The sequence below is a fragment of the Taudactylus pleione genome, unplaced genomic scaffold (assembly GCF_031769625.1).
Source record: "Taudactylus pleione unplaced genomic scaffold, aTauple2 ptg000333l, whole genome shotgun sequence".
NCBI lineage: Eukaryota > Metazoa > Chordata > Amphibia > Anura > Myobatrachidae > Taudactylus > Taudactylus pleione.
In genome coordinates, this window is record NW_028284734.1 from 115676 (window position 1) to 140053 (window position 24378).

General features: G+C 43.8%; 1 protein-coding gene across 2 annotated transcripts in view; it reads right to left on the bottom strand.

The window, feature by feature from the left end:
- CRHBP (corticotropin releasing hormone binding protein) overlaps positions 1-10167 on the bottom strand; it is a 49976-nt gene extending 39809 nt beyond the window's left edge. Inside the window, exons 1-3 of one of the 2 annotated variants that reach the window (XM_088443678.1) lie at positions 10034-10167; positions 9761-9851; positions 8752-8909 (exon numbers count right to left, since the gene is read on the bottom strand). In XM_088443678.1, coding sequence (XP_088299804.1) covers positions 8752-8909; positions 9761-9851; positions 10034-10114 — 330 coding nt within the window. In that variant the 5' untranslated portion in view covers positions 10115-10167. The remainder of the gene's footprint in view (positions 1-8751; positions 8910-9760; positions 9852-10033) is intronic. The other variant, XM_088443679.1, reaches the window with a different exon arrangement.
- Positions 10168-24378: the final 14211 nt, after the last annotated feature.

The following is a 24378-nucleotide window of genomic DNA, read 5'->3' on the forward strand; positions in this document are numbered from 1 at the left end:
TAACCTCCCCCCAGCAGTGCCCCCAGTAGTAGTGCGGTGCCTCCAGTAGTAACCTCCCCCCAGCAGTAATCCTAGATAGACACATGTAAAAGAAAAAAAAAAAAAACTCCACTTACCTTAATCCCCGCTCTGGCGTCCGCTCCTCTGTCCCCCGGGCGGGCGCTCTGTCTGCATGATGGGAGAGACGTCATCATGACGTCACTCTCTCCCATCACTCACTGCAGGAGCCGGAAGATGGAGCTCATGTGTGAGCTCCAGCCTGGCTCCAGCAGTGGGCGCAGCAGCCGATGAGAGTCTGTCTGTGTGTTTGTTCCTAGTGTAGTGTGGACGGCACTTATGTGCCGTCCGCACTACCGCCCTGTTTCCATCAGAAACCCTGGTTACAGTGATAAGTGATTTTCTTGCACATTGATAAGTAATTATTGCCTCAATGAGTGTCGATGATGTATCAGAAGCACAACAAATATCTCCGAGCAGGGGCATAACTAGGTATTTGAAGGCCCCATAGCAAATGCTTGTAAGGGCCCCTATGTACCACCCAGTGATGAAAAATATATATATACAGTAACACATGTAACTTTGACAAGGAAGATGGGCCACTCTGAGCTCTGGGCCCCATAGCAGCTGCACCCCTTGCACCTATGGTAGTTACGTCCATTTCTCAGAGGCAGCAGATCGACTCTCAGCTTTCTCAGCAATACTGGCCCAGAGTGGTAAGGGTTGACTTACTACTTCACTAGGTCAGTTTCTGTCATGTGCAGGGCCGGATTTAGGCAGGGGCGACAGGGGCGGTCGTCCCTGGGCCCCCACACACAGAGGGGCCTCCACACAGGGTCAGTGTAACCCTGCCGAGAACAGGTGTCCAATGACACCTGTTCTCGGATTGAGGCTCACTGCCGCGCTCCGGTGTTACTGTATACAGCGGCACAGTCAGTGCTGCTGCATACAGCGCAGAGTGGCTCCCGTGTCCTCTCATCGGCGTCACGTGACACATTACATCCGCGATGCTGATGAGAGGACTAGGAAGCAGCTCTGCCGGGAGGTCCCCTCCGCACGCTGTCACTGAGGTAAGTCAGTAGTGCCGATGGAGCAATAGGCAGAGTGTGGTTTGGGGGTGGGATGCTCAGGCTGGCTAGGGGGAGGGAGAAGGGGGGTTCCGTGTGGCTTGAAGGGGGCCCCCACAATTTAGTTGCCCTGGGGCCCCCACAAGCCTTAATCCGTCCCTGGTCGTGTGTATGCATGACCCAGCTAGCCTTTATGTGCCGATAAGCTGGCAGCCAATGTTGGAAGGCATGCACTAAGGGGTGTACATACACTATCCCTTTGTAATTCCCATGCACACAGCACTAACAAGTGCTAAGAGCTCAGAGCAGAGCAGCAATGGACCATTGGAGGCACTCTTTGCTTGTAATCTTAATTGTGCAGGAAAACAACATTCAATGAATAATAGAAGAAATACTACGGCCTGATCAGAGTTTCATGCAATTCCGTCTGCGTAGGTGATTCAGAGTTGTACAGATCTCAGTCATATCTCCACATGCGTCAAAGGGCCGTATTCAATTAGAGGGGAAAAGCCGTAATTGGCGATGAAGTTTTGCCGATTGCCGCTTTTCGCCTTGTCGGAACTTATCTCCAAATTCAATTCTAGCCGGAATTCGTCGACGTGGAAACTCAATACAATGTAATATGCGAAAAAGATTCGCCTATGAATAGCAGGTACAAAAAGTGCCAAATCTTTATTTTGGGGTGCAAACGTGGGGAAATGACCCAGAACCCTTGGCACAGTCCCCCAAATGCCAAATCTTGAAAAAAAAAATACAAAAAAAACGTAAGTACTTTCATTTTTGGGCAAAAAAAATTAAAAAGTGGGGGGACAAGCAGAAAAACTAGCTAAATAGACTTCTTGGGGGTCTGCAAGGATGGGTCAGGTGTTTTGGGGATTGCAGGTGCATGTAGCAGGTGCGTTTTTGACATTTTTTAAAAGTTCACTTTAGAAACATTTAAATATGCTTGCATCCATTTTCAAGTACCCCAAATATGACAGGACTAATTATTTTCACCAAAAAATACTGCTTTATGCCATTCTTCACCACTTTGCATAGATGCTAATAAGAAGCAAATTAAACTAATTAAGTACACCAAAAACTTTTATTAGGGCTATTAAGATACATCTACATTGATTCCCTATGTTAGTGCATCTTTTTTTGGGGTACAGACTGACTTCCCCACTTCTGACAGTACTTTCCGTCTGTTCCGTATTCACCGCTTGCCATTTTCGCAATGGTTTGGAATTGAATAGGGCGAAAAGCGGGGGCGCACACAAAAAGTTTTTGCCTCTGAAACAGGCGAAGGAGGCGGAAAGTTGGACAGGCGAAACCTTTCCGACTTTTCACCTCTAATTGAATACGGGCCTAAGTGGGTGACTGAGTGGGTGACACTGGAATTTCAGAATATTCAGAGGTGAACGAATGCAGACGTCCATCCAACTGCGGTCAGGTGTTCTGCACCACGGATAGGGCAGGTAGAATTACAGGCTGATGATGATGATGATGCTGGTTACTTTCACCAATGGGTGCATAGAAGCAGTGCGATCGCATAGATGTGACTGATCCTGAATATAGGGGGAAATCCACCTTTATCTCCTAACATGGAAAGCAGCAGAAATTGGTGTCACTTTACATGCAAATCTAATTCAGGCCCTAAATGTAGAAAAAACAGCTTTATTCTATCTTAAAGACACCGGTAGCTGTATAGATAATGGGGTGCAGGCCATAGCACTCAAACACATTCTGTAATTTTTCTAGTTCAGTTTTTAAAATGAAATTTGCCTTGAGCCACCCAAACTTTTCTTCACTGTTATCTGTGAAGCACTTTCCTTAAATGTCACCCAAAACTCACTGGACATCCACAGGGCCATCAAGAGCAGTGATGGACCCGTGTACTGGGAGGGGGTGTGACCAAATCGAGGAGGCATGGCCACACCCCCTTTAAAAAAATACAGTGACAGGCACCACATGCTGGGAGGGGGGACAAATTTGTCCCCCTCTGCCAGGGAGAGAGAGGAGATGGCTACTGCTCAGCGGCAAGCAGCTGCTTCTCTGAACACTCTGCAGCCTAGCACACAGCAACATGTGCTAGGGAGAGAGACTGCTGCCACTGAGCAGCAGCAGTATCCTCTCTCTCCCTCCCCGATGTGCTACTGGCTCGGGTTCCCGCAGGACCCCTCCAGCTGGCCCAGGCATGAGTAAGTAGTACCGCCCCCCTTCCCTTCTCAGCACCTCTGGACACCCATGCTTTTAACACAACAGAGACTGGATTGCTAACAAATAATTAGGGAACCAACAAACAATAAAGCACATCTAGATCCAGTTCTCACAAATGGAGACATGGGGGTAAATCTACTAAGAATCGAGTTTGGGTGACTTTGTGTGAGTTTGCAAACTCATGCGAGTTTAGGCATTTTTTTCATCTCGCAAATTTTTTCACTGTTAAAACTCATGTGAGTTTGCAAACTGGAAAAAACTTACATTTAACAAAATTTATATGTGCCTTTATCATGAGGCCTTATAATTGGTATATTTTACATTTGGGGTGAGCGTTTGGGCTTAGGGCCCCCGAGGCTACTCTGGCTGGGCCTCCTCAGGGCATCACCACTTAATACACATAGTTGCTTTTCACATCACCTGTTATGTTTGAGTTTTATTCATGTAATATTTCACATATATTTTAACCCCTTTTTTTCAACACTTATTAATTAGTCTTACATCTATACTTTACACTGCACTGTCACTCTTTTTCCATTTTCCGTGTGATGCCCTGGGGGGTCCTGGGCTGGACGTTTTTCGGGGGCACTGTGCCCCGGACGTGAACCCCTTAGTGTTAGGGACTGCTAGTAACAGAGAAGCCGTGACGTTGCCTAGCAGCTTCCCATGTATTTGCAAATGCATGCAACCAATATCTCTGAATTTCTATGACCATATAGTCTTCATATATTGTTGCAAGTATTATTCAGTGGGCTGAGGAACAATAGGGGGTTAAACACCCCTCCTTTTTCTACTGAAGGTGAGTATAGAATCTTTTTTGCAGGTTAAATTCCTTGTGGATTCTACATGGGACAAGAGGACAAATCACCTGGCAGCAGGTAAGTATGTGTGAATGGGTAGGTGTATGGAATAAAGTTTTACTAGGCACAGTGTGTGTGTGTGGTGTCTTTATTTAACTATTTATTTTACAGTGGAGGAACAGGTGCCGGACGCCTGCTGGCACTTGTAGTTCCACAAGTGCCAAAGGGCATGCATGCTGGCACCTGTAGTTCCACTGTAAAATACAATAGTTTTCTTTCAAAATTAACACTTTATTACCCCTGTACCCATAGCCCAGGGGTGCGGGGTAGAGCCCCGGGCTTCAGAACACGCCTGGGGTTTTGGGAGAGGGGGACCCCTTTTTGGGGGGGTCCCCACCTCCCCTGAGATCCCTGGCATGCCCTGAGCAACTTGGGTTGAGAATGCTTTGGCCCTGGAGACCCGGTAACAGGGTCTCCTGGCTGAGGAATTACACCCCGGTTGTTTTGGGTCAGGTGCTGGTTTTAATTATAGGGGAACCCTTATGCATTTTTTTCCCCCTATAATTAAAACCAGGACCGACCCTGCTGCCTGGTGCTGGTACCTAAATTATGGTGGAACCCTACTTGTTTTGTTCCCCGTAATTTTAGGTACCAGGTCAGGCTAACAGTTCGGGGCTGGTTAGGTTTTTTGGAGGGGGACCTCACATCATTTTTTTTTAAAACAATTAACCTGTTTTTTACAGGTACAAAACACAATCAGCTTACACATATCTCACCAATATGTGCAGGCTGCTTGTTTGGGTGAGTTTGGCACTGCAATCTCAGGTGAGTAATGTCATCTAAACTCGCAAATAGGGGGAGAAATCTCGATCTGCTTCACCATCGGAAAACTCACTTTCAGCTAAACTCACTTCTTAGTAAATTTGCGAGTTGTTAAAGGGTAAACTCACCCGAGTTTCGGTGAAGCAAAGAGAGTTTAAAAAAAAAAAACTTGACCAAACTTAGTGAATTTACACTATAATATTAATATAAATGTGTCTATAGGGATCCTAACGAACCGTCGGTCAATGTAATTTAATATGCCACCAGCCGTAAAAGGGGACAATGCCAAAACTAAAGTTTTATATATCAGAAAGTCTGACTTTAGTCACATGAGAAATTATTTATGTGAATGTCTGATAGGGTGAGAAAAGACAGGTTGAAAGATAAAAAAAATGCATTATTAAATGCAGCAGTGATTTTTCCTAGTATAAGCAAAAGGATAAGAAAGACAATATGGTTCCCCAAACATATGCATGTGGCAGCTATTAGAAGTGCTAAGTAAATGGCATATATGGAGTATCAACAGACCCAATCAATAGAGGACAAAATAAGCATATAAAGCTAGTATAGACTACACAGGCTGTATAGATAACTATTTTTGTTCTGAATTTATTATTGGAAATTCAAATGAGTCACCTAAATCAGAGCTCATAAGTTAAAGATAAACATAATGGACTACTGCACAGTTAGCACAAACATATTTACCACAGAATAACATTCACTTGAATAAAGAGCAGTGCTTACAGTGTCATTAACAAAACGTTTTAACTAGAGATGATCGATTAATTTGTACTCAGTTACGTTTGGATATGAAAAACATAATCTTATTGGCTATCCGGCTCTAACATATTTTGGATAGCCAATAAGATGTATCCAAACTTGCTCTAATTTGGTGATCCTGGACACTGAAAATGGGTTGAAGCCGGGGTTTCAGTACTTACCCCCTTTCATATCTAGGTGATGGACCCAGGTTATTCCCGGGTCGTCACCTTTCACACCGGACCCGTGTCTTCCAGTGGCCAGAATCTTCTGGACGCATGAAGATGACATCAAGTCCTTTTAGGCATGGCCGTGGGTCATCAAGACTGGGGCACTGACATGAGTTTTCAAGTTTTGGGAATAACCCTGGTCGATTGCAGAGTCACAGACCCGTGACTGTCAACCTGGGCCAGACCCATCAGACTTAAGCTGGGTACACACTGACAGATACATTGGCCGATCAATTGAACGGCCAATGTATCTGCTGCCCGTCGGGCAGTGTGTACCTGCAGTATGTTGGTGAACGCCGGCGTTCACCGACACATCGCATTGGCTGTGCTGCACAGCCGATGAACAGATATGTCTGCAGACATATCTGTCCATCAGCAGGTGTGTACGGGCGGCTGGCAGACCGCCCGTACACACACAGCGGCACCGCGATGAAGGGGGTGGGATACGCCGCCCGCCAGCCGGGACACCCCCCCTAGTCGCCAGGACCTGCGGGCAGGCACAGATGATGGTTGTTCAGTGTGTACGAACAACTATCATCGCAGATATATCTGTATAGTGTGTACCCACCTTTAAGCAGACTCACCGTGCCCTGGCAAATTCCCAGGTTTTTGCATATCTCTGAAAGGGGTATTGGAGAATTAAGAAGTGGAATGGATAAAGGTTCAGCTAAAGGACAAAAGACTGTAGTAAATGTGTGATATCATATGTAGTGTTGATAACCAGTGGAAAACTACAAGCATCAGGAATCTGTTTTGTTTAGTGTATTCATTAATAATTATATTACTTCTGGTCAACAAAGGAAAATGTGTAGTGATTTAGAGAAACTAGAGAAATGGACAAAAGTGTTCTATCTTACAGTTATTATAAAATCTGATCAGGGCTATTAAATTGCTACATAAAAACTTTCAAGAAACTTCACAAATTGAACAACTACAGCTAAGAGGAGGAAGAGACAGAGGTGACCTGATGGATACATTCAAGTATATCAAAACAATTAACAGAATTAAAGGATGAAGGTTTAGATTTAAGAGTATGTCTATTACCAGAGGACACATCAGCTGTGGCGATGGCTCATAAATGAAATCATATAAATCATATAAGAATATATGGGATAATTATGCTGCTCTAAGCATTTGATGTAAAATAGTAAGAAAAATAAAGCAAGCCCCCACAGAAACATTACATAACAATAAAGTCACACTATCACTATATGGACACATAGGCTAATTTCAGCACAGTCTATGTTTCTGTGGTCAGAACTGGGAAAAAACAAGTGTATAAATAATATTAGAGTTACCGGTATTTACAAAGTGCAGCTACAAAGTTCTTAACATACTGTAAACATATTCCAGTGTTTTCTAAAACAAACGGCAAATATAGTGAAAATATAGAGGGAAAATATAGTCACTAAAGTCTTTATTTACAGTTATATTCCCCATGTCATAACATGTTCAACAAATGCTTTGTATTCATTGTAATGCTATGCTATACTAATTGCTATGTATACAGAGCAATGGTTTAACTGTTTTCCAGATACTGTAGGAGTAGTATTGCTACAGTAAAACACAGAAATCCCATCAATCCACAAAGCTTCGAGTCCTATTGTATTGTACAGAATATTTTTTAAATAAATTGACACCTCAGTTAAGATATCCAGCTCACAAGTAAATAGGTTAGAAAAAAGTTCTTACTCTTATATTTTAAACACAAAAATACTTTTTGCAACAGAGTGCTACAAAACTATTTCCATGTGTGAGATGCTGCATAAGAAAGTGATTTCTAGGTTATGTCAGTCAAGCATTCTGTCCCATTTAAGTGGTTCCCAAATTCAGTCCTTAAGGTACTCTAACACAGTCCAGTTTTAAGGATATCCATGCTTAAGCACAGGTAACTTAGTACCTCAGTTGGAATGGGTATGAAATACCCGGCGGTTCGATTCCCGTCAGCGGCAGGCCGACATCAGCAGAGTTCCGAGCAGCGGAAGCCCGACAGCGCTGGAAATCCCGATCGTGGATAGGTGAGTATCTACTAACCTAACCTAACCCCCCTAACCCTAACCCTCCTTAGGGGTGCCTAACCCTAACTTCCCCCCCAAGTGCCTAATCCTAATCCCCCCTCTAAGTGCCTAACCCTAACCACCCCCTTCCCCGCTGCCTAAACCTAAGTCCCCCGGGGGGGTGCCTAACCCTAAGTCCCCCCCGGGGGTACCTAACCCTAACCCTCCCTCCCCCTAGCCTAACCGTCCCGGGGGGGTGCCTAACCCTAAGTCCCCCCAGGGAGCCCTAAACCTAACACTCCCCCCCCGCGGCTGTCCGCTCGCGGCGCCCGGCATCAGGGATGCCGGGCGCCGGTCACCCGCCGTCGGGGAAATGCGGGGATATGACAGTCGGGAAGCCGGCTGCCGGTATTTAGGCAGTCGGCTTCCCGATTGCTTCCCCCTCAGTTAATTTCATTTTGCCATCTGTGCACAAGAATGGATATCCTTGAAACCTGAACTGTTAGTGTGCCTGGAGGACTGTGTTTAGGGAACCTGGTCCCATTTTCTAATTGTTTAAAACCTTGGTGATGCTGTTATATTGTAAATTCATTGGAGTAGAGCAATTATTATGGCAGGGTTATTTTGTATTAATAAATGCAAACATGAATAAACAATTATTAATATCTCTAGAAACAGCACAAATAATTATTCCATTTACTGTACATAAGTTTGGCAAATGTGAAGGAACTACAAATCCCAGCATGCCCTTCTACAGTACACCAGTTGGAGGGCTAGCAGGGTCATTATGTTCTGCAGCAGACAGAGAGCAACAATCCTGTTACCTTGTGTCCTTTCTATAGTGATTAAATGTACTAGGAATTGCCTAATATAAACCTACCTTTAGAATGTCACCTCCAAGGCAGTCGATATTTACAAAATTATATTCAATAGTGATGAACTCCTCTGGGTCTCCAATAAGGAACAGAGCGCAGTGTAGCTGAGGTTGTTCTGCTTTAAATGTGAACTGTCCGTCAATACTTAGCATGTCAATGCATCCTAATACAGAGATGGGAGATGCATACATTTATTATCTCATTTATTAAAATTATACTTAGTATATAAATGCGTCCTGACAGGGATACAACAGACATACATTTATTATCTCATTTATTAAAATTATACTTAGTATATAAATGCGTAGTAACAGGGATAAAACAGACATACATTTATTATCTCATTTATTAAAATTATACTTAGTATATAAATGCGTCGTAACAGGGATAAAACAGACATACATTTATTATCTCATTTATTAAAATTATACTTAGTATATAAATGCGTCCTGACAGGGATACAACAGACATACATTTATTATCTTATATTCTTTTTGTTGCCTTTACTTATTACAATATGTTTATGTATGTAATAGGTTGTATAACCTGCCTTGCCAATACAGTGCACATGTAGTATTATTAGATGCTAATATACTGTTATACTCCTTCCAGTGGTTTCTGTACATGAGATATGTAAACCAATGTGTATTAAGCAAGGTTTATTAAATACCGTAATAATGTTACCATGTTAAAGTGATGTTTCATATTTAGTTTTGCCCAATTTCAACAATTTGTTGATATAACTGGTTACTCTATTTTCATGACTATATAATAAAATAAAAACATATATACTGTATATATATATATATATATATATATATATATATTACAACTGTTGTGTCTTGCATATTAAGAACAAAAAATACTGACACAATGTTACATAATGGTTGAGAGTAGTGAACCAATAATATCCATTTGGATCTTTTGCTTCTAGAATGTTTATTGTCAGCAAACTACAAAGTTCTTATTTATTTTCCCAAAAGACCAACTGCTATCATATCTTCTAATACTTACTGAGTGATCTCCTATATATCTGTTCTTGAGATAATTCCCTTTTAATATCTGTGTTCAAAAGAACAAGAGCATCTTCTGTTGCATCTCTTACCTAACAGAACAAAAAGATAACATACAGATAATGCAAATAAAAAAAAGTTTTGCTTATTATCAAGTTACTACTATTTTTTTTTATAAATACTTTGGGCATTTGGACACTGGAGTTTTCTGGTGTTAATCCCTCTGCACTATATCACCTATGACAGATGGCAATAATGAAAGGCATGACCTCACCTGTATGTACCTGCATTGTCCCCTGAGATCTGCCAGGATGATGAGCAGTACATGCCACTGAAGTCTAGATGCTTGGTTCATGCTGCAGATGGCTCTCCTCTCTCTGTGTATTCACTTCAATCCCTTCTTGTCTGTGCTAATACTAGGAGGAGCTACAGGGGTTTCCTTGACAGACCCCTTTATATAGAAAATTGAAGGGGAAGGAACATTGTCCTGTGACAGATAAAAACTCAGTAACCATAGGTTACCCTGACTAAAAATAAATTAAATGTGTACATGACTAGATGTAAGAACACCAAATCCTGCCCATGTCATATATTTTCATTGTGAGCCTTTTAAATGCCTGGTTTGGATGAAATAAGCTAAGAATGGTAAGAGAGCACTTAATTCACTTGGCTATAAAGGACGCACAGTACATATGTTTTTTTTCTTTGTTAGTACTGCAATTTATAAAGTTATTACATCTTGTGACATTATATTTTAGTATTTTATGTGTGATCAGGAAAATAACTAATATAGTTGGTTACATTTACAAAACAATTTTATTCTTGCAGCAACTTTGTCATTTTTATTTCTTGTGCTGAAGAGAGCAAGAGAGGAAGAGAGCGAGAGGAAGAGAGCAAGAGCGAGCAGGAGAGAGAGTGAGAGAGAAAGAGAGCAAGAGCGAGAGAGGAAGAGAGCGAGTGAGAGAGCGAGCGAGCGAGAGAGAGACCAAAACTATTAAAGAGTGATGGAGATTCTATGATGTCAGTGGTTCCCAGCCGGTGGCTAAGATACATGTGTACACTTTTTATTCACCTAAACATCTTTATAAACAGTTATTTTTTGCTTAGAAGTGAACCCATATAGGTCATTTTGGCAAAAAAAGAATTATTAGGCTCATTGGGCATCATACATTAACCCATGAGAATTTAGCTTTTCTAGTCAATAAAACAGCAGTCATCAGCATACCACATGTGCTCTATGCCACAGTTGCACATATAAAGTACCAGTGACGTGCGGTGAGCTGGCTGGGGCGGCAATGCTAGTATCAGAGCCAGATTTACACATACAGTACATATATGAACCCGAGGGTCCATGTGGGTATTATACAAAGGTGCAGCAGTAAATAGTGCTGGAAGTTTGGTGTGTTTTGATCAGGTATGTGCAGAAAAGGTAGGCAGGGGAGGCAGTGCCTCACCTGCCATTCACTTTTTACTCCAGAGTTTTGACCACAAAAACCATCAGAACAATACAAAGAAGATATTTATAATATATATTTTTTAATTCTTCCCATGACCTTTACTGTAAAACCTGCGGAGTATACTAAAGTATGACAGGAAAGGCTCTGCCTCAGATGCCTCACCTCACTGCACGTCACTGTAAAGTACTTACTATGATACCATGCCAATCTTTAATCCTTTTCCTCACTTTAAATGAAGCCTAAATCCTAAGTATAAGCCTAGCTCAAGTTCCAAATCTATGAGATTGCACATAGAGCACAGATGATGCTTCCAAAAATTCTAAAAACATATGAAATGGTTAGAGAATAATGTATTAGTTGTATACAAATGCACCTTACTGTTCTTATTCTGTAGATTGGCATATAGTCTCTTAGATGCTTAAATAATCTCCTTTTTCAAATCGTGTGCCCCCTTACCATCTATCGACTAAATGTATAACAAAATATTACTTTTCCACAAATGGGGGAGGGGGGAAAACAAAGCTCAGATCTCCCCATCTTGTGTCACATTAAAAGAGAATTCCCCTCATTTAATGCATAGGTTTTAAACTATAAAATACTAGGTCTTGTTGGGCTACCATATTATTCCTACACATTGTGTAAAAGAAAAAGAAGAGAGCATAATCCTTTCCCAATGCAGATTTTCTTTGTTTTATCAAAACCACCTCATAGAATCCTGTTTTTTTTTTGTCATTTCGCTTTGGATTAATACCAAGGCAAAACCCACAAATGTATTTATTTGTAGTGTTTATATTAGGGGTGAGCGGGTTCGGATTTCTGAAATCCGAACCCCCCCGAGCCCCCCCGATCCGAGTCCGATCCGAGTCAGGCTCGACTTTTCCCGCCTGACTCGGATCTGACATCGAGGCAAAACGTCATCATCCCGCCTTCCGAGTCTCGCGGGTTTTGGATCCTATATAAGGTACCCGCGTCGGCGCCATTTTCTCACTCGGCTGTGGACAGTGAAGAGGGAGGGTGGGAGTTAGTGCTGTGTAGTGTAGTGTAGTGTAGTGCTGCTGTTGTCCACTACTTCAAAGTCCATAGGGGCTGGCTGTGTTGTGCTGTGCTGCTGTTGTTAATAGGGGCTGTGTCCACTACTTCAAAGTCCATAGGGGCTGGCTGGACTGTGTTGTGCAGTCAGTTCCAAAGTCCTGTGCAGTGTCCCAGTCCTAAAGGGGTGCTGTAGTGTTGTCCAGGGGGTGCTCTGTCCATCAGGGGTGCTCCCCCCAAGTGCTAAAAAAATAATATATTTTCTGTGTTTGTGAATTGTGTGCGCAGTAGCCGCACGTGCATCAACAAAGTAGTGCCAAGCGTGCGCCTGTGTCATAAGTAAAGGGCCGGCTGGCTTGACCGTTAAGGGTGCTGTAACCCCCGAAAGTACACTCCAGTCCAAACCAAAAAAAAAATTATTTTCTGTGTTTGTGAATTGTGTGCGCAGTAGCCGCACGTGCATCAACAAAGTAGTGCCAAGCGTGCGCCTGTGTCATAAGTAAAGGGCCGGCTGGCTTGACCGTTAAGGGTGCTGTAACCCCCGAAAGTACACTCCAGTCCAAACCTAAAAAAAAATTATTTTCTGTGTTTGTGAATTGTGTGCGCAGTAGCCGCACGTGCATCAACAAAGTAGTGCCAAGCGTGCGCCTGTGTCATAAGTAAAGGGCCGGCTGGCTTGACCGTTAAAGGGTGCTGTAACCCCCGAAAGTACACTCCAGTCCAAACCAAAAAAAAATTATTTTCTGTGTTTGTGAATTGTGTGCGCAGTAGCCGCACGTGCATCAACAAAGTAGTGCCAAGCGTGCGCCTGTGTCATAAGTAAAGGGCCGGCTGGCTTGACCGTTAAGGGTGCTGTAACCCCCGAAAGTACACTCCAGTCCAAACCTAAAAAAAAATTATTTTCTGTGTTTGTGAATTGTGTGCGCAGTAGCCGCACGTGCATCAACAAAGTAGTGCCAAGAGTGCCCCTGTGTCATAAGTAAAGGGCCGGCTGGCTTGACCGTTAAAGGGTGCTGTAACCCCCGAAAGTACACTCCAGTCCAAACCAAAAAAAAATTATTTTCTGTGTTTGTGAATTGTGTGCGCAGTAGCCGCACGTGCATCAACAAAGTAGTGCCAAGCGTGCGCCTGTGTCATAAGTAAAGGGCCGGCTGGCTTGACCGTTAAAGGGTGCTGTAACCCCTGAAAGTACACTCCAGTCCAAACCAAAAAAAAATTATTTTCTGTGTTTGTGAATTGTGTGCGCAGTAGCCGCACGTGCATCAACAAAGTAGTGTCAAGCGTTCGCCTGTGTCATAAGTAAAGGGCCGGCTGGCTTGACCGTTAAGGGTGCTGTAACCCCCGAAAGTACACTCCAGTCCAAACCAAAAAAAAAATTATTTTCTGTGTTTGTGAATTGTGTGCGCAGTAGCCGCACGTGCATCAACAAAGTAGTGCCAAGCGTGCGCCTGTGTCATAAGTAAAGGGCCGGCTGGCTTGACCGTTAAGGGTGCTGTAACCCCCGAAAGTACACTCCAGTCCAAACCAAAAAAAAAATTATTTTCTGTGTTTGTGAATTGTGTGCGCAGTAGCCGCACGTGCATCAACAAAGTAGTGCCAAGCGTGCGCCTGTGTCATAAGTAAAGGGCCGGCTGGCTTGACCGTTAAGGGTGCTGTAACCCCCGAAAGTACACTCCAGTCCAAACCTAAAAAAAAATTATTTTCTGTGTTTGTGAATTGTGTGCGCAGTAGCCGCACGTGCATCAACAAAGTAGTGCCAAGCGTGCGCCTGTGTCATAAGTAAAGGGCCGGCTGGCTTGACCGTTAAAGGGTGCTGTAACCCCCGAAAGTACACTCCAGTCCAAACCAAAAAAAAATTATTTTCTGTGTTTGTGAATTGTGTGCGCAGTAGCCGCACGTGCATCAACAAAGTAGTGCCAAGCGTGCGCCTGTGTCATAAGTAAAGGGCCGGCTGGCTTGACCGTTAAGGGTGCTGTAACCCCCGAAAGTACACTCCAGTCCAAACCTAAAAAAAAATTATTTTCTGTGTTTGTGAATTGTGTGCGCAGTAGCCGCACGTGCATCAACAAAGTAGTGCCAAGAGTGCGCCTGTGTCATAAGTAAAGGGCCGGCTGGCTTGACCGTTAAAGGGTGCTGTAACCCACAAAGTACACTCCAGTCCGAACCAAAAAAAAATTTATTTTCTGTGTTTAGCCGCACGTATATATCAAATCGATATAACATAAATGGAGGACCAAACTTTCTCCGATAAAAATAAAATAGAGAAAGATCAAGAACCACTTCCTCCTAGTGCTGAAGCTGCTGCCACTAGTCATGACATAGACGATAACATGCCATCAACGTCGTCTGCCAAGGCCGATGCCCAATGTCATAGTAGAGGGCACATACAATCCCAAATGGCAAAGTTCAGGAAAATGACCTTGAAAAAGACATTTAAATCAGCTGAAGAGAAACGTAAACTTGCCAATATGCCATTTACGACACGGAGTGGCAAGGAACGGCTAAGGTCGATCCCTAGTATGTTCATGACTAGTGGTTCAGCTTCACATGACGATGGAAGCACTCCTCCCACTAAAAAAATCAAAAGAGTTAAGCTGGCAAAAGCACAGCGAAGAACTGTGCTTTCTAAGAAGATATCACAAATCCCCAAAGAGAGTCCAAGTGTGGTGGTGGTTGCGATGCCTGACCTTCCCAGCACTGGACGGGAAGAGGTGGCTCTTTCCACCATTTGCACGCCCCCTGCAAGTGCTGAAAGGAGCACCCACAGTCCACTTGCTGATATGCAAATTGAAGATGTCACTGTTGAAGTACAACAGGATGAGGATACTGGTGTAGCTGGCGCTGAGGAGGAAGTTGGCGAGGAGGATTCTGATGGTGATGTGGTTTGTTTAAATCAGGCTCCGGGGGAGACAGTTGTTGTCCGTGGGATGAAAAAGCCCATCACGGTCATGCCTGGGCAGAAGACCAAACATTCCACCTCTTTGGTCTGGCAATATTTCTATCCAAATCCGGACAACAACTGTCTTGCCATATGTACCATATGTAAAGGTGAAATAAGTAGGGGTAGGGACGTCAACCACCTAGGAACATCCTCCCGTATACGGCACCTGCAGCGCGTTCATAAAAAGTTACTGTCAAGTTCAGAAACTTTGGCTCAGACCGTAAGCAGTCCAGGGACACCTAAATCCCGTTGTCCTGTTGTATCCAAGCGCCTGCAAACCACACCGTCAACTCCCTCCTCGTCAATTTCCTCCTTAGTCAGGATCGGAAGTAGTCCTGCAGGCCATATCACTGGCATGACTGACTCTCCTATCCGGGATTCCTCCGGAGGATCCTGCATTGCTACGCCTACTGCTGCCGCTGCTGCTGTTGCTGCTGCTGCTGGGAGTCGTTCATCATCCCAGAGAGGAAGTAGGAACACCACTACTTTTACTAAACAATTGACCCTCCAACAGTCCTTAGCGAGGAGGATGAAGTACGACAGCAGTCATCCTGAAGCAAAACGTATAACTGAGGCCTTGACTGCTATGTTGGTGTTAGACGTGCGTCCGGTATCCGCCATTAGTGCAGTGGGATTTAGACAATTGATGGAGGTAGTGTGTCCCCGGTTCCAAATCCCGTCTAGATTCCACTTCACTAGGCAGGCGATACCGAGACTGTACAGAAACGTCAGAAAAAGTGTCCTCAGTGTCCTGAAAAATGCCGTTGTACACAATGTCCACTTAACCACGGACATGTGGACAAGTGGAACAGGGCAGACTAAGGACTATATGACTGTGACAGCCCACTGGGTAGATGTATCACCTTACGCAGCAACAGCAGCAGCGTCACCAGTAGCAGCATCTCAGAAACGCCAGCTCGTTACAAGGCAGGCTACGCTGTGTATCACCGGTTTCAGTAAGAGGCACACCGCCGACAACCTCTTAGAGAAACTGAGGGAAATCATCGCCCAGTGGCTTACCCCACTTAGACTCTCCTGGGGATTTGTGATATCTGACAACGCCACCAATATTGTGCGGGCATTACATCTGGGCAAATTCCAGCACGTCCCATGTTTTGCTCACACAATAAACTTGGTGGTGCAGAATTTTCTGAAAAGCGACAGGGGCGTGCAGGAGACGCTTTGGGTGGCCCGAAAAATTTCTGGCCACTTTCGCCATTCAGCGACTGCGTGCCGAAGACTGGAGCGCCAGCAAACACTCTTGAACCTGCCCCGCCATCACCTGAAGCAAGAGGTTGTGACGCGGTGGAACTCAACCCTCTATATGCTTCAGAGGATGGAGGAGCAGCAAAAGGCCATACAAGCCTATACATCCACCTATGACATAGGCAAAGGAGGGGGTATGCACCTGACTCAAGCGCAGTGGAGAATGATTTCCGTGTTGTGCAAGGTTCTTCAGCCCTTCGAACTTGCCACACGTGAAGTCAGTTCAGACACTGCCAGCTTGAGTCAGGTCATTCCCCTCATCAGGCTTTTGCAGAAGCAGCTGGAGAAAGTGAAGGAGGAGCTAAGACGGAGCGATTCCGCTCGGCATGTGGGACTTGTGGATGAAGCCCTTCATTCGCTTTGCCAGGATTCCAGGGTGGTCAATCTGTTGAAATCAGACCACTACATTTTGGCCACCGTGCTCGATCCTAGGTTTAAAGCCTATGTGGTGTCTCTCTTTCCGGCCGACACAAGCCTGCAGAGGTGCAAAGACCTGCTGGTGAACACACTGTCAGCTGAAGCGGAACGTGACACGTCAACGGCTCCTTCTTCATTTTCTCCCGCAACTGGGGCTGCCAGGAAAAAACTTAGGTATCCTAAGCAACCCGCTGGCGGTGATGCAGGGCAGGCAGGACCAAGTTTGGACATCTGGTCCGGACTGAAGGACCTGGCAACAATTTCTGACATGTCTACTGTCACTGCATATGATACTGTCACCATTGACAGAATGGTGGAGGATTACATCGGTGACAGCATCCAAGTAGGCATGTCAGACAGTCCATACCTGTACTGGCAGGAAAAAGAGGCAATTTGGAGGCCCCTGTACAAACTGGCTCTATTTTACCTGAGTTGCCCCCCCTCCAGTGTGTACTCCGAAAGTGTTTAGTGCAGCCGGGAACCTTGTCAGCGAAAGGCGTAGGAGGTTGCTTCCACAGAATGTGGAGAAGATGATGTTCATCAAAATGAATTATCAGCTCTTCCAGGGAGACCAGCCTCCAGAAGGTACAGAGGGACCTGTGGTGGTGGATTCAAGTGGGGACGAGTTAATACTTTGTGAGGATGAGGATGTACACACTGAAGAGGGTGAGGAATCGGTGGATGAGGAGGATGAGGATGACATCTTGCCTCCGTAGAGCCAGTTTGTGCAGGGACACATTAATTGCCAGCTTGTTTTGTGGGGGCCCAAACGAACCAATCATTTCAGCCACAGTTGTGTGGCAGACCCTGGCGCTGAAATGATTGATTTGTTAAAGTGTGCATGTCCTGTTTATACAACATAAGGGTGGGTGGGAGGGCCCAAGGACAATTCCATCTTGCACCTCTTTTTTTCTTTGCATTATGTACAGTTTGGGGCCTAGTTTTTCTAACTGCCATCCTGCCTGCCACTGCAGTGTCACTCCTAGATGGGTCACGTGTTTGTGCCGCCCACTCGTGTCGCTTAGCATAGTCATCCAGCTACCTCGGTGCAACCTTTTGGACATAAAAACACTATTGTGAGGTGTGAGGTGTTCAGAATAGACTGGAAATGAGTGGAAATTAAGGTTATTGAGGTTAATAATAGCATAGGAGCAGAAAAACCTACAAATTCTGTGATTTTAGCTGTTTTTATGCTTTTTTTTAAAAAAATACAGATCCAAAACACAAAACCCAGAACCCAAAACACGGAAGGGTGGTTTTGGCAAAACCAATCCAGATCCAAAACACGAAGAAAGATCCAGATCCAAAACCAAAACACAAAACACGAAAAGTGGCCGGTGCACACCCCTAGTTTATATATATATTATGTTTAAAAAGTAAATCACATTTACTTTTAGTCCGCTTTCTTGAAATTTCAATTTAATGAGTCCAAAACTGAACTGAGAAACCACTCAGATGTAAAAACTTAAGTATGTAGCAATATAGTTGCTATTATTTGTCAGGATCTGGTCTTTCCTGTAGTTTGTTGTTCTATGTTGTTGGTTTTAGCACTTCCATCAGCATCTTATGGGTTAAAAGCACTTTCAGTACTTCTGCAGTTGGTCATTCCACTCTCCAGAGCAGTGATCATCATGATTTGTAAACAGAATTATATTGTTCTTACTACAAAACTCAGTGTGACTGGCTTTCTCTGGGGTAGATGTACTAAGCCTTGGAAAGTGATAAAGTGGAGAGTGATAAAGTACCAACCAATCAGCCCCTATCTGCCATTTTTTTCAAACACAGCCACACACAGCTAGGGTTCCAGTCAATAGAACTACATTAAAAAGGTCAACAATGCCTAGATAGACAACAGATGTTAGACAGGCATTAGGTCAACAAAAAATGTTCAACACATTTTTTTTGTTAGGGTTAGGCACTTACGGTAGTGTTAGGGATAGGCTCTAGGAGGGATGGTTAGGGTTAGGCATGTACCTAGACGGTTAGTGTTAGGCTCTAGGAGGGACGGTTAGGATTTAGGCATGTACCTCGATTGTTAGTGTTATGGCAGTAGGAGTTACGTTTAGGGTTAGGCACTTACCGGAGGGTTGGGGTTAGGCTCTAGGAGGGACGGTTAGGATTTAGGCATGTACCTCAATGGTTAGTGTTAGGCACTTACCGGAGGGTTGGGGTTAGGCACTAGGAGGGACGACATGTTAGGTACCAAGGGGAGGGTTAGGGTTCGAGTGAAGATTAGAGTTAGAAAAAAAAATGTGTCAACCATTTTTATGTCTATCATTTTTGTTTCAACCTTTTGTACCTGTCGACCTTCATCCATGTCAACCTTTTCTGTGTCGACAATTTGTCCCTCTCGACCTTTTGTCCCTGTTGGCCTATTGCCTGTCTAACATCTGTTGTCTATCCAGACATTGTCTATCTAATTCCTGTCGATCTTTTATACCAAGCCCGATGAGCTACTGTCACAGTGTGACCATGTAAACTTTTTTTATAGACTGTGGGACCACATTCCTTGACAGGTCTGCCTCAGGTCTACTGTGCTGAGCCGTTTGCTAATTTGGCAAATTATGCTGGGTTACTATGTAAACTTCTTTTTATAGACTGTGGGACCACATTCCTTGACAGGTCTGCCTCAGGTCTACTGTGCTGAGCCGTTTGCTAATTTGGCAAACTATGCTGGGTTACTATGGGAACTCACTACACTGGACCCAAATTAGGAGCTCAAGATGTACAATACTTTACTTTAGTCAGAGGCCCAGAAAATACTACTTGCCATGTAGAACTAGTGAAGCATGTGACAGTCCTCTGTTCTTCCACGTTAGATTGTCACAATCTTCTAGTCATCTGTGGAAAGACACATTTGCACAAGTACTATATAGAGTTTACTCAATGGGTAATATCAAAGCACTGAAAAAGTATCTAGACTGAAAAGAAACAAAACCTAAAATGTCAGATACCTAGTACAGGTTGAGTCTCCCATATACAAAATGCTTGGGACCAGGGGTATTTTGGATAACAGAATATTCCGTATTTTGGAATATTTGCATAGCATAATGAAATATCTTAGGAATGGGACCCCAATATACACAAAGAATGCATTTATGTGTTATATACACCATATACACAAGCCTGCAGGTCATTTTATACAATATTTTCAATAATTTTGTGGCTCAAAGTTTGTGTACAGAAATGAAATTCATTTATGTTTCATATGCACCCTATACACAGCCTGTAGGTAATTTTATACATTATTTTTAATAATTTCTGCTTTAGACAAAATTTGTGTACATTGAACCATCATTAATCAAAGGTTTTATTTTCTCAGTCATGCCAAAATAATTCCGTATTTCGGAATATTCCGTATTTCAGAATATTTGGATATGGGAGACTCAACCTGTAGCAATGATATCCCCTATATGAATATAACATACCTTATATATCTTTTCTCCTGTGATGATGAGGATTAGTGACTCTTGTTCTCAGCAGTTATTGACTGAGAATGAACCTACCATAATCAGTCAAAGCTTTCAGAGGACCCACGCTTTAGCACATACGGAAAATGTTTACTGTTTTTTTCTATTATTGTCTTTTTAGCCTATCTAGTCCTTATATTTTATGCACGACCATTTCAACAAGCATTCTATTCAAATGCTTGAAGAAAGGTGGTACCGGGGCTGTTTTTAGTAGAACAATGAACAGATAATTTATCCTGTCAATAACCACTTATCTATATAAATCCTCATTTGGTATATAAAATGCACACAACATTGTTATGTTATATGCAGATGGCAGGTTGCTTCAATTAATGATGCATATAGTACAGCACATGTAACATCATTTTATATCCCTTATCCACTTGCTGATTTCCTTTGCAAGGTTATATGTCATCATGTGTCTCATGAGGCACACATGTGTAATCAGCAAGCATGTTCTCTTTGATAAAATAACAAACCCATTAATTAAATGAATGCTATAGGATGCAACCAAATACTAGGAAATTGCCAGTTTTGGATCACTGACTTGTAATTATGATGTGGCAATTAAACAAATTTACAATGTACTCTGTCATTACATCACCAATAACATTGTAAATCCCCCATCCCTGTAATCACTGGCTATGACTAGTGTTTTGGTTAGTGTGGAAGGACTTGTGCTGCATTATAGAAAATCCAGTGAGCATACAGATATTTCTGTTTTCCCTTGTGATTCTGTGAAGTGTTCCTGAACATTACAATCAGGTGCCAGGATGTTTTCCTTTTAAAGTTGCAAATCGTTTGCTGAAATTGTTAAGCTGAGGGGCTTGTTATATAACATTTTTGTGGCAAACAACCAACGAGTTGAACTCATATACTGTATGGTAAAGTGCACCCTTTAACCTGTGTTGCCCAGGAGATCATAAGCTAAATGTCTTATATCTTACTAATACCCCTTTTACACCGGAGCTAAAACCCGGGTTATTGCAGGGTTAACCCGGGCAGCTTCTTGGTGTAAAAGGGGTTAGGGTTAGATCGCCGGGTCGAGTGACCCGGCAATCCAACCCAGGTAAATAGCAGGGTTTAACACGGGTGTAGCCCGTGAAACCCTGCTGTGTGTACGGCGCACTCCGGGTCTTGATGACCTGGAGTGAGCCGCATGCCGGCCGATTGGTCTGGCTTCAGTGGCGCTTGGAGAAGACGTCACCTCCAAGTGTCCACTTTCACGCCGGAAAAGCCGAGTTTATACAGACCCGACTGCGGTGTGAGCGGCGCTGACTCGGGAATATCCCGAGTCGGCGCCGGCTAAATTCCAGGTTTGATCCGTATAGGAACCCTGTTCCAACTCTGGGTCAGACCAGGAATTTTGGTGGAATAGGGGTATAAATAACAATCTGAAAAAAAACTGTTGAAGACATATTGGAAGGAGTTGTTGATATAATGATTATTGATGTCTACTGTATGTTAAATAGACCTTCTGTTTTAAATGATAATGGATCATGAATGCAGTATGCACCATTTCCAATTGCTCAGCAAGGCAGAGAGTTCCAGATAAGAGGGAAACTCTGGAGAAGTCCTGCATTCTCATGTGAACGGATAAGAGAGGTGTTAAGCACCAGGTCCAGTAACAAGCCCTAGGGAGAATATTTAGAGATAAAGTTACATATGTGGGATGGAACACAACAGAGTATGGACCACTAATATACATTTTTCATCCTACATATGTGCTTTTGCTATAGGCTGAACATTTAAATGCAGTGATAATTAAGATAGCAAAATGTTTACATGAAATGTAAAATAATGTTCTTTCCAGTATAAATCGGACTGAAATATACTGTATACAGTCAAGATATCTGATTACACTCATAACTTATTTGAGAGATAAATTAAGTATAAATATCTATTGGAAAAAAAAATAATTATAGGGTTGGTCCAAAAGTGAAAGTAGGAGATTGGGTGTAATAAGTGACATTTTGGGTGAACATCTGCAACTCATCTGGATCACAGACTTAGCTTAATTGTGTAAAGAATAGGGGTGAGTGGGTTCAGATTTCTGAAATCCGAACCCCCCCGAGCCCCCCCGATCCGACGCCGATCCGAGTCAGGCTCGACTTTTCCCGCCTGACTCGGATCTGAAATCGAAGCAAAACGTCATCATCCCGCCTTCCGGGTCTCACGGGTTTTGGATCCTATTTAAGGTACCCGCGTCGCCGCCATTTTCTCAATCGGCTGTGGACAGTGAAGAGGGAGGGTGGGAGTTAGGGCTGGCTGGGCTGTGTAGTGTAGTGTAGTGCAGTGTAGTGTTGTGCTGTGCTGTGCTGCGCTGTGCTGCTGTTGTCCATAGGGGCTGTGTCCACTCCTCCAGTCCAAAGTCCATATGGGCTGGCTGGACTGTGTTGTGCAGTCAGTTGTCCATAGGGGCTGTGTCCACTCCAAAGTCCTGTGCAGTGTCCCAGTCCTAAAGGGGTGCTGTAGTGTTGTCCAGGGGGTGCTCTGTCCATCAGTGGTGCTCCCCTCAAGTGCAAAAAAAATAAATATTTTTTCTGTGTTTGTGAATTGTGTGCGCAGTAGCCGCACGTGCATCAACAAAGTAGTGCCAAGCGTTCGCCTGTGTCATAAGTCAAGGGCCGGCTGGTTTGACCGTTAAAGGGTGCTGTAACCCCCAAAGTGCACTCTAAACCAAATAAAAAAATATTTTCTGTGTTTGTGAATTGTGTGCACTGTGGCTGCATGTGCATCAACAAAGGAGCAGCGCCAAACGTGCGCCTGTGTCCCATAAGTAAAGGGCTGGCTGGCTTGTCTGTTAAAGGGTGCTGTAACCCCCAAAGGGCACTCCAAACAAAATAAACAAATATTTTCTGTGTTTGTGAATTGTATGCACTGTGGCGGCACGTGCATCAACAAAGGAGCAGCGCCAAGCGTGCGCCTGTGTCCCATAGGTAAAGGGATGGCTGGCTTGACCGTTAAAAAGTACTGTAACCTCCAAAGTGCACTCCAAAAAAAATATATATATTTTTTTGTGTGTTTGTGAATTGTGTGCACAGTAGCCGCACGTGCATCAACAAAGTAGCGCCAAGCATGCGCCTGTGTCATAGGTAAAGGGCTGGCTGGCTTGACCATTAAAGGGTGCTGTAACCCCCAAAGGGCACTCCAAACAAAATAAAAAAATATTTTCTGTGTTTGTGAATTGTATGCACTGTGGCGGCACGTGCATCAACAAAGGAGCAGCGCCAAGCGTGCGCCTGTGTCCCATAGGTAAAGGGACAGCTGGCTTGACCATTAAAGGGTGCTGTAACCTCCAAAGTGCACTCCCAAAAAAAAATATATATTTTTTTGTGTGTTTGTGAATTGTGTGCACAGTAGCCGCACATGCATCAACAAAGTAGCGCCAAGCGTGCGCTTGTGTCATAGGTAAAGGGCTGGCTGGCTTGACCATTAAAGGGTGCTGTAACCCCCAAAGGGCACTCCAAACAAAATAAAAAAATATTTTCTGTGTTTGTGAATTGTATGCACTGTGGCGGCACGTGCATCAACAAAGGAGCAGCGCCAAGCGTGCGCCTGTGTCCCATAGGTAAAGGGACGGCTGGCTTGACCATTAAAGGGTGCTGTAACCTCCAAAGTGCACTCCCAAAAAAAAATATATATTTTTTTGTGTGTTTGTGAATTGTGTGCACAGTAGCCACACGTGCATCAACAAAGTAGCGCCAAGCGTGCGCCTGTGTCATAGGTAAAGGGCTGGCTGGCTTGACCATTAAAGGGTGCTGTAACCCCCAAAGGGCACTCCAAACAAAATAAAAAAATATTTTCTGTGTTTGTGAATTGTATGCACTGTGGCGGCACGTGCATCAACAAAGGAGCAGCGCCAAGCGTGCGCCTGTGTCCCATAGGTAAAGGGATGGCTGGCTTGACCGTTAAAGGGTGCTGTAACCTCCAAAGTGCACTCCAAACAAAATAAAAAAATATTTTCTGTGTTTGTGAATTGTGTGCACTGTGGCTGCACGTGCATCAACAAAGGAGCAGCGCCAAGCATTTGCCTGTG